General features: G+C 32.6%; 1 protein-coding gene across 1 annotated transcript in view; it reads left to right on the top strand.

Moving 5' to 3' along the window:
• The window catches only part of LOC124438153, a 281,486-nt gene that overhangs the window by 268,420 nt on the left and 1,415 nt on the right, over positions 1-11,651 (top strand). Inside the window, exons 49-55 of the mRNA XM_046988148.1 lie at positions 9,272-9,328; positions 9,554-9,620; positions 9,722-9,768; positions 9,838-9,885; positions 10,558-10,608; positions 10,849-10,917; positions 11,451-11,608. Of these exons, the coding sequence (XP_046844104.1) occupies positions 9,272-9,328; positions 9,554-9,620; positions 9,722-9,768; positions 9,838-9,885; positions 10,558-10,590 (252 nt within the window). The 3' untranslated portion in view covers positions 10,591-10,608; positions 10,849-10,917; positions 11,451-11,608. The remainder of the gene's footprint in view (positions 1-9,271; positions 9,329-9,553; positions 9,621-9,721; positions 9,769-9,837; positions 9,886-10,557; positions 10,609-10,848; positions 10,918-11,450; positions 11,609-11,651) is intronic.

Raw genomic sequence — 11,651 nt, forward strand, 5'->3', positions numbered from 1 at the left:
ACAGGCCATCTGCCAATGAGGCGTTAAAACACCCTTATCTACAAACCGATAAGGAGAATTTTGATTTGCTGTGTGATGTTGGGAATGAACCAGAAATAAAGACGTCATCTCCACATTCTCTTTCGTCAAATATTCTTGAGCAGTTAAATATTTCAATAGGTTGGATGGACCGTATCGATCCTGAAGTCTTTAATCATTTCAACAAAGTATCCGACTCTACATGGTTAGGTTGCCTAAGATTTTTACGAAACGTTCGCCAGCATTGGTGTGATAAACCTCGTCCACAACTGTCATCATGTGTTAAAGATAGAAACTATCAAGAGTATTTTCTTCAACTTTTTGAGGAGCTGCCTTATCTAGTTCACAGAGCTATAAGATTGAGTGACTGGAAGGCAAGACCTGATCTAGAGAAACATTTTCCAAGTAAGACACAGAAATGAGTTTTCATTTTTGATGGCCAAGCTATAAATTAGGGGTCCATGACACTATATTTGTTATTTTCACTCTAGTTCTCCTCTTCATTTACTGTACTTAATGCATGTATGTTTTGAATTCTGTATATTGCCGTTGCAAACATTTTTTTAGACAGTGAACATCCTGTAAAACTTGAAGAAGGCAAGGGAAAGAAAAGCGAAGCTGTTATTGATTACCCTGATCTTAACGGTAAATAGCTATGTAACAACAAACTAATGCTGTGTACGTGTCATTTTTCTTAAATATTCTACCAAAAACCGTAATCTCTCCACTCATGGTTCTAACTTTGTGCAACTGAAAATAACGGTTCAAGCATGTGTGATAGTACTAGCAATAGTCAAAAATCTTTAGACGAGATTAACGATTTGTCAGATATCCAAAGATAGTGAAGAGTACCTACGAATCATGGTGATTCAAAGATTTTGGCATATTTTTATCGTATGGTAAAAAGAAACTTATAGCTTATTATGTTGTCAAACTTGTAAAGAACACATATGCAATAGTAAATATTGCGTATTCTTTGCTTTAACTCAGCAAATGCTTTCACGTCGTATGCATTAATGCTGAAATTGCGAAAATGCTTGCTTCAGAAAAGAAAAAAGAGAACATTATCGTTTTCAATTTAAAGCTAAAATGTGACATCAATGAAGTCTTTTATTGTCTGCAAAAGAGGTTTATGGGAAAGCAATTGGCAAGAAGGAAATCAATGATACCACAATTCAAGATCCTCTTTTATGTATGTTTTAATTTGAGGCTCTTAAGCAAGTTAGATTAAGTAACCAAGTTGGATATTACATGGCCAGATTGCTATGAATTTTCATTGGATTTTACAATGTTATATAATTAACTACTTTTTTGTCTTCAAATGACTAACGATCTAAAACTGAAGGCGAATGAAATTTAAATTTGATTTCCATACATCATGCTTCTTATGTAAAATATACAATAAATTTTAACATGTGTAATTTAGTAATACATAGCATTTCTTCAAGTATAACAATGTATAACAATACATATAACTATATATAACAATATAATATGGATGTCATGACTTGTAACGCAATTAAGGAGTTGCTCGATCTGTACTCAAAATCCGTTGTACTTTAGCGTTATATAAGATTTTCGTATGAGCTCCGAGCGTGAGTTCAATGTACTAGAACGCTATTCAGTTTATGTACGTCAATACAGTACCACTGCAAAGAGTAAAAGATTGATATGCATAAAAAGAACAACTTATTGAATTGGGGAAATTGGTAATATTTGAATAAAATGACACTTTTATGTGAGGTTGTGACTATTTCCTATTTGTTGCAGCTTTGAAATTGTTAAAAGAAAATCTGTGTACGTTGAGGTAATGATGACGAAGTCAAGTTGCTGAATTTTTGTTTATTTTGGCTTAATTGTGTTGCATTTTTTTTTGAGACTAAAGATCGTATGTTTTAAGCCACAAGTTTGCATTTATGAATTTCAGTCTTTTAAATACTTCGCCAGATCTGTCTCTTTCAGTCATTTGTTACTTGTTAGGTCAAGATTCCACATTTTCAGTTATTTTCCATTGATTCTATTATTGTAGTGTGCATCATTGGTGTGTATGGAACTCAAAGTATGAATACTGCCGAGGGACTCTACCATGTTTCGTTATTTTAATTGAAACATCCATATTTCTCATGCCTTGCTTTACAAAAGACAATTTTCGCAATTATTTGTGAGTTATCAGTTATCTATTGATAAGCTTTTCGTTTTGAGAAAAGAATTTTTATCAGATTATTTTTATTTTGATGGCTATTTAAACTACAAATTAAACATAAATGCAGTAAGCCAAGTCATTAATCTCATAATTATGTCAACAACAACTCGCTCGTAATGCAACTCGTCTTTGCTTGTTTTCAATTAAATTTTTGCTTAATTTTTGATTGTTAAGCTCTACAAAAAAAAAAAATGGCTCAGGAGTCGGGAAGCTATGTACGTTTGGAAACTTCCAATTTTTAGATTTAGAGCATTTTAAAAGATTTGATAAAAAATTGAATACATGGTTTATACAGATGTGCCAACTTTTCAATGAGAGTGACATGATGCAGTTAAAGATAAAGAAAATCGAATTAAATATCAAAAAATTTATTACACCAGTTTAACTATTGTGAATTACCACAAAGTTAGCATGGAACACACACAACTTTTCGAAGCCCTTGCGGTTGAATGTATTGTTTTATATGCAAGTGTTTATTATATATTTCTGGGCTTGTTTTCTTGTTGTACCGACAGAAAATCCCAGAAGAAAAGAGGTGTCTGCTCGAAATATCAAGGTGTATGTAAGAAGAATCAAACCAAGTCAATGATATGAGCCTGAGAGTATTTTCCAAACTTGTTGTTGTGAATTGATTAATGCCTTTGTTCATGTTTTGTACTCCAACTTTCTACACTACGTTATTGGTTGAAAGAACGATTGTTGGCAATGTATTCAAGGGCTTCTCACTCAATGTTATGCTTTTAAACATAAAAATATAACAACCATCGCCAGCAAGACTTCACTAAAGTGCATCCGTTATCAAAAGAAGGGTTGTCTAATAAGGATGTGGATATGATGTACATTGTCATTGCTAAGGAAGATTTTCAGCATTTTGGTATGAATCGTATTGTATGATGCAAATGAACAGCTTTCAAAATTCGAACAGCTAGCCCACTGCAGGGCGTTCGTAGCGAGTAGAATGAGACTTATTTAATAAACAGGGGCGGATCTAGAGTATGTCAAATCCGTCGCGCGACTGATGTTTGAAATTCAAAAATTACCTATTCATATTAATTAAAAATTCATTAATTACTCTTATTTTCTTATCGCATTTACTTCGTGATAAAAATCCCGCATTATTTATTGTTGAAAACTAATGACTAATGCAATGAATATCTCGTTGGTAACCAGATCAGTTGAATTTTAATTGACCTGGAATAACCGACTGATAAGCGGGGTGGCTTGACTGGTTCGACGGATAAAGGAGTCTATGAACGTCAAAAACGCTTATTTTATTGGTCAATAGCCAGATCAGTGGACAGTCTGGAATGTTCTCGACTGATAATAAGGGTGGCCGGACGTATAAGGGAGTCCAATTGCTATCTTACAATTGGTTCATTTGAATTTTTGCTTTATTGTGATTGGTTTGACGGATTTCGACTGATAGCCAACTGAACTAACATAGTCAAGCTCACTGTCTGAATTGAATGTTTGATCGTTTTATAGTAATTTTTATAAGCATGATAGAAACTAAACTACAATCAGATGGAATTTTGGAAATCTTTACAAATTCATATATTGACATGAATGCTGCTGTCCAAAATGTGAATTTTTTCAAGAGGGTGGAAATTTATGGATAAATTTTAAATGCTTGGCAAAGACGATCTCGCGAGCGACATTTCAGTCATTGATGTTCAAAAGAAAGCCAACATTGTTTTGAGTTTTATCAGCAGAAATTTACATCCAAAATCGTAAGTAAAGGACAAGTGAAATGTATGCATGAATGTAATATATCAAAGTCAATTATGCGAGTGTGTGATGCGATTTATGTTAATATGGCGTATGGTAAGCAGATTGATGCTTCTAAAATTGTTGTTGACGAAGGACTTTTAGCTATGATTTCTTTAGTGCTTGGGGAATCGTGACCGTTATATGGCAGCGAAATCCTACATTCCTGCAAATATATTTCAATGGACAAAAAATCTGTAGCCATAAGGCGCCATACTATTATTTACTTTATCATAAACAAATGTTTGGGGTTTTTCAGTTTATGATCATTGATCATTCAATCATTGGACAGTTATACTACATATTGTTTAAGATTTGAGAAAACTAACATTGATTACATGAGAAGCTGTTTACTATAACCTGTGATTTTGAGTCTTCTGATCCATGAAGCTTTTTATTTTGACAATTTGACTGGAATGGTATTAAACCTGAGTATTTCACATACATGAAATGTTGTCCCATGTCACATATTGTCCCCTTTTCTAACTGAACACCTCATGTAGAGATGTAAAGGTGTGTTAATCTACGCCTCATACCATATTGTTTGCCATAAATTCCAAAGGGCTATTGATGTATGAAAAGCATTTTCTATAAAGTAAAAATGTCTTTCTATGTATGCAGATAAACCTTGAAATTTGGCAAAACATCAAAGTGTTTTTGATGATCATTATAATTTCTAAACTAAATTATTTCTGATTTACATTTAAACAAGCTTTGATCATATGAAAAGATATTTATCATAACCAGTAAGCATGACACATGAACCAATTTTAACATTCATGTAATTATATAATTAAAGACATGTTGGTTACATTCTGTTTGTATTTGCAAATACAATGCTACTAGTGATTGCTATATAGCACACCTTGCATATACTTACAGGAGATAATAGTCTAGTGAAATGCCTAATAAACATTTATGGCATTAAGCTGTCCTAACTGCAAATTTTCACTCTGATAATTTTTGCTAAACCTTTGGCAGAAAAAATTTTGAGTTTTTTCTCAAAGGTGAATTTGCTGGCACTGATGTGGAGATGGGTAAAGGGTTACAATAAACTTGCATGGTTTGAAGTCTGAGCTTTTCTATATCTATGAACTGTCACTTGTAGTACCAAATTTCTAACTTAACTAACTCATTACATAGAGGTTTGAATGGGGGTCTCTAGGGGTCTATGCCTGACAACTTGGTAGAAATTTTAAAGACTATATCTGTTTTTGAATAGCATTATTGTAAAATAAATTTTACGTTCCTAGACATGCTAATGAGCCATATATTTGGCATGATAATGAGCCTAAATATTTGGCAAAACATTCAAGTATTGTTCACTTCATTTTTTTTTTGAAAAAAACGTAAGCAAAATGTGTTGTTTTTACGCAAAACGATGCCCACAAATACATTTTGTATTTCTAAAACGCTGAAAATGGCATTTTCAAGGCTCTGAAATTCAAAATTTCTCAGGGTAGAATGCCTCAGATCCCCCCAGGTGCGGAGCGCCTTCGACGTTTTATGACTGATGTTTGAAAAATCCTAGATCCGCCCCTGTTAATAAACTCAGGATTTGAACAAAGTTATTTTCCAGAATGCAGTCTATGTTTAAGGTTTTAGCATGTTAGTAGATTCCAAGGACTCTGTAGCATGTGCATAAAAAACTGAAGGAAGTCACGGTCCATTCCTATCTCGAAATACGTTTTTATAAACAAAATTAAAATCGACTAAAACAGAACATCTCTCCTTGTACCCCTTGCATGGTATTTTATAACTGTTTGGGACTCCTACAATTCATTGACTTGTTATCAATGAGGATCATGGGATTGAGACGAAAATCTTCCCGACCATAAATAAAGATAAGTTAGGTAAGCCAGCTGGTAAAGGCCGTTGAGTCTTCAGTGGTCTGGGGACAAGTAAGATGATTACATGAATCTTAATTTTTTTTTAAGTGGAAACATCGCTTTTAAATGTTGTTTAAATGTTAGCAATAATATAAATAAATATTTACGAAATGAACTTACATGAAAATAGTTTTATAGCCATTAAGCTAGTTAAGTAAAGGAGAAATACATTTTTATAGGTTTTATTATCTGTGGATTTTACAATGATTCACAGTTTGTTTATCATCAACCATTCAGGGTGAGTCGGTAGTGACAGAATATATTGGTTTTATATTTGTTTGCTTTCAAAGCTCTTCTCTTGGTTTTGTACGTATCAGCTTGTGATTATTGTGAGAAGTACTTTACAATTATTTGAATGAGGTGAAATAAGATTAGTTTCAGTAAGATAATAAAAGAAAGCTTGAACAATGTCAGAAGCCAGTGAAGGTAGATTATGAGAAGTATCATGTGACAGGATTAATACCCAGAAAAAATAAAGAATGTCATAAAAATCGTGAGATATTACCTGATATCTGTAATTTTAATAGTATTGAAGTCAGTTAGATGATGCCATTTTGATGATTTCAGCTTCCTCAATTGTTTAGTTATCACAACTTTACACCAAATGGGTGACTCTGAGTCACTAGGTCATATGATGTTTTTCATGTACATTTAGGGATATATTTCTGGAAAAACATTGGAGAAGTGTTTTGGGACGCTCTGTTTGTGATTATGTCTTCGAAGCTCAAGGAAAGGTAAATGAATTTATGTGTAAATTGTTGTTTGTGCTTGTTTGATTGAGAAGTTTTAAGGTACTTTCATAAACGGTTTTCATGTTATATTTGTCTGACAAAAATGCTCCTAAACAAATTAAATATCATCTTTTATGTTCAGGCTACGTCTCCAGAAGACATTCCTCCTGTAATTGCAACAGGACTCAGTTATCTCATCAGTATATTTTACCATGATCTCTTCTTTGTTTCTGTTGTTGAAAATGAAGGTTTGTGTTTATATTAAGGTTGCTTAATGTTTTATTAATGTTTATTTTGAATCAATTGCCTCTAGTGCAATCAAGAGATTGATTGCTAGTTTTAATTTAAAAAGTATGCATTACATTGCAAAGAAGTGTTATCACTCAATAAAAGGCATTGCATTAGGCATTCTTAGTGGTAGATAAAAATAATTTAGTCTTCATATCATCAACATGTGGTGAACACTTTCATGATTATTATTATTGATGAATTGAAAACATTCCTTTCCAGTTCCACCTTTGTTTGTGATTGAATTTCTTCATCGAGTGGTTGACTTGATCAAAGAATATTTCTCTGACTGTACTGAAACAATCATTAAAGAAAATTGTGTCATTGTATATGAGGTTTGAGATTAGTATATTTTGTAGAGAATCCAGCTGTTTGATAGATGAATTTCAATTTTTTTCTGTTGTGTGTGATGTAAAATATGATATTATATTTTTATATTCTTCAGTTATTGGAAGAGATGTTGGATAATGGATTCCCTCTTGCTACAGAGTCAAATGTCCTTAAAGAGTTGATAAGACCTCCTAGTATAGTTAGAAATGTTGTTAATAAAGTGACTGGAGACAGCAAGTAAGAACCTTCCTTATAGTAAACATATGAGCCATGTTTTTATGTAGTGATCTTTATGTTGTTCATATAAGGATCAGATATAAATATAAAGCAAATCCGTAAAACCACTAAACATTTCTATATTTGCGTTATTTTTTATATGCAGCTTACTACAATATTTAGTTAAATTTGTTTTAGTTTACACATTTATGATCATTCTACATATAATTTAAGTTAAATATTTCATATTTTCCTAGTATGAGCAGTCATCTCCCAACGGGTCAATTGTCCAATGTTCCATGGAGGAGAACTGGTGTAAAATATGCAAATAATGAGGTACGTAGCTATATTCACATTGTTCCATTAAGAAATTTGAAAGAAAATCCGTTTTCATGCTTTTTTTAGTTGTGATGTGATGAGTGAACTTTTTTCTTTTGTTAATTAGTTGTAATAAATATTGCTAATTTGTTGTTGGTTGTAATTATTCATAATTAGTTCCAATTAATTCTAATTATCACAAATTAGTCCTAAGTATTTCTAATTAATTCTATTCATGTTATAGATTTATTTTGATGTAGCCAAAAGCATTGATGCCATCATTGATAAACAGGTAACAACATTATAATACTGTGGATTTCTTGTTCCCTTTGTGGAAGATGTATGACAAAAATATGTTTGTTGTTTTTGTTTGATGTTAATTTAAAACTAAGGACATGTACGAACTGAAAACTTATGGCATGTTTAAATTCCTAAAATTTTCTGTTTTGTGTAGGGCTCCACCATATTTTTAGAAATACAAGGAACTGTAAGTGCCTTCCTTTTTTTATACTTTGTTATATGTACTCTCTAGTACAACATTTTAAAGATTTTTGCCCCTTTTTTCAACTTTGTTCTTTCAGATTGACTGCAACTGTAAATTATCTGGCATGCCTGGTATATTTATGATACTTTGTTATGTCCCTAGCAGTGTGCGAATTAGTTCAGAAAAAACGATGTGCAATTTTTTTGACAAATGTGTTTCTTTATAGGCATAAAGCGATATTACGTTAATTATTATATAGCGCTAATTGCCAAATTAATATTTTTAAACGTGAACAAATTCATATGATTTACGACAGTGTTTTTCGTTAAAACCGCTGATTTTTGCACATCGTTTGAAAAAGTGATGTGCAATTGTTTTCATTTTAGCTAAAACGATGTGCAAATTGCACATTGCACACCGTTAATTCGCACACTGGTCCCTAGATTAAAATTGAATTTATCTGTAGATTAAAGATTTCTATTAATTATAGATCTCAACATGTGTTTTACAAATCCTCGTATCCTTGAAGATGTCAGTTTTCATCCTTGTCTTGACTTCAGAAGATGGGAGGTACGTAAGTGTGAATGTTGAATATGGATTGTCTCTGATCGAAGTCAACACAAATTATTCATAATATGACTAATAACAATTGTCTTTTTACATTAAACACTTTTCTTTCAATCTCGCACTAAAACTGCGTTTGAACGCGACTACTTCAAATGTCTGTGTATTTTAGTCTGAACGAATTTTGTCATTTGTCCCCCCGGATGGTCGTTTTCGTTTGATATCATATAACGTGGCAACCGGGTGGGTGTTTTATCAGTTATATTTTCATAATGAAATTGTCTATTTTATTGTTTTTTTTGTTTTTTCTTTAGAGTAAGTATGCTACCATTGTTTGCAAAGCCTTGTGTCTTGTTTCAAGAGGTTTATCAACTGTTGAAATTATTTTAAAATATTTTTTATTGATTGAAATAAATTAAAGTGCTTGATTTTTCTACATTCGTCTTTTTCTTGGTTGTTTTAGGGCGGAAGTGGAAGATTTGAATTGTCGATAAGTTCAAAACCAGTTATGGGTAAAAATGTATGTATTTATAATCATGTCAATTTATTAAACTGCTGTTGCATCTTCTTGCATTTATAAACTTAAAGATATAACCTAAACTAGTCCATTTTTTTCATACGTATTATCTCAAAGCATTTTGTATAAAACTAACTACATCGTCCTAACGTAATCATACCAAGTCAAATATTGTACACATTAACTTTTTCAAAGTCTTTTCAATCAATGTTTCCATATCTTATTTAGGTCGAGAATGTTGTCGTGACTGTTCCATTTCCTAAACAAGTTCTCAACCTTAACTTGACCACAAACGGTAAAAACGCTCATAAAATATTAAACATTACAGTCTAATGTTTCATTGCTCTTCATTGACGTTTACCATCAACATTTATGACTTGTGTTCCATGTTTTCAGTTGGTACCTATTCATTTGATCCAATCAAAAAAGAGCTTTCATGGGAGGTAGGTTCATGAGGAAATTGTCACGATCACGTGGTTATGTAAATCTAACGTTACGTTAAACAATTTCAGATCGGTAAAATACAATCTCAGACATCGTCACCTAACATCAAAGGAAATGTAAGTAAAACTTGTTTTTCTTTTAATTTTTGCCCGTCTCAGTTGATTTACAGACGTCTTGCCATGTTTTTCAAGGAAATATTTTCAATTTTTTTGCATGCAAAGCAAGATCTCGCTTCACAACATTTTTTGCTCACGAAGTAAAGTAAGGTGGATCCTTCCGGTAACCATTCCTTGGTCACAAAGTAAGGTCAATCTTCCCAGTAACCATTCCTTGGTCACAAAGTAAGGTCAATCTTCCCAGTAACCATTCCTTGGTCACAAAGTAAGGTCAATCTTCCCAGTAATCATTCCTTGGTCACAAAGTAAGGTCGATCTTCACAGGTCGCTATCACTGTAGTTATATTCTTAAATTTTATTCTCTTTTCTGATAATTGATACTACCCCCTTCCACTTTGGTATTCACCTTTAAAGATCTGATTTCCTACCATAATTAAACAACGTGATGATATGAGAATCGCTCTGATCTTTTTATGAAACTGCTCTGGTTTCATTTCGTCTTATGTTACTTGTCGTCAAATTCTTGCTGTATGTTCGTTTTCTGTAGTTTATTGCTTCTTATCATAATCTTTGTTTATTTTTCTTGGGTTTTTTTATGAAGAGAATTAATGCATATCGCCATAATCTTTTAATTTCTTTCCTTTTGTCTAATTTCTAATTTTTATATTTCAGGTATCTTTAAAAAGCGATGTCCCACCTTCGTAAGAAACACCAACTGAATTCGTAAGTGGTTTTTTACTGAGTAACGTATATAAAACCAGTTATAATTGGATGATATACTAAAATAATTCCCAAACCAAACGTTCTCTATGATACAAAGTTAACATAACTTCCCTCAGACATGATTTATTTATCAATACTCCTTAATCATAAATATGCAACAGCCTGCAACAGTACCATCATAAATTTGTAGAAACCTGTCTCCCTTTCGCTTTCTTTCATCGGTAGCATTCTTTTCTTTAGTTAAATTTCAAAATATATTCATTTGCCGCTTTGGGATTGAAAGTCGGTAGACTGGATGTACATGGAGAGGTAGGGACAGTTTGCATGGTTTGATCTGTATATAGGGGTACACTTTGCATGGTTTGTTGTGTATGTAGAGGTACACTTTGCATGGTTTGTTGTGTATGTAGGGGTACACTTTGCATGGTTTGTTGTGTATGTAGGGGTACACTTTTAACCACAAGTAAGGTTACGGATATCGCTGGGACTAAATCTCGTTGATAACAAGTTTTCAAGATTGTCTATGACGAGTGAAGAGACCTTCATAGAGTTATGCGTCACAGAGGCGGATCCAGCTTCTGGGCTGACCGTGACCCTGTGCGCTAGGGGTGTCTGTCGGCATGCTCCCCCAGAAAATTTTGAAATCTATTATTTTATTAGCCACTGCTTGGTATATTGCATTCAATCGGCATATCCAAATTAATAATTTTTCTTGTAATATTTTTTATTTTCTACAGTTATGAAACGTTTAATAATTTGTTAATAAACAATCGTTTACAAGACGATTGCAAGAACGAGTAAGAAAGCATAGAGAAAATGAATGATCATTTATCTTCTATAAGAGCTCACCATGGATTCATATTGTCAGCGGTTTTCGTATAATGGATCACATGCTAAAATGTGGTGAAAAATGCGATAAAGAGAAAGTAACTTCCAGTTGAATGGTTTAGAGAATGAAATATCCTTTCTGTTTCGTTGTTTGGACCAAATTTATGGTGATGTATGTGATGAATAACCGACTGTTTTTTTGTGTTTCCTCTAAT

The sequence above is a fragment of the Xenia sp. Carnegie-2017 genome, unplaced genomic scaffold (genome assembly GCF_021976095.1).
Source record: "Xenia sp. Carnegie-2017 unplaced genomic scaffold, XeniaSp_v1 HiC_scaffold_19, whole genome shotgun sequence".
NCBI lineage: Eukaryota > Metazoa > Cnidaria > Anthozoa > Malacalcyonacea > Xeniidae > Xenia > Xenia sp. Carnegie-2017.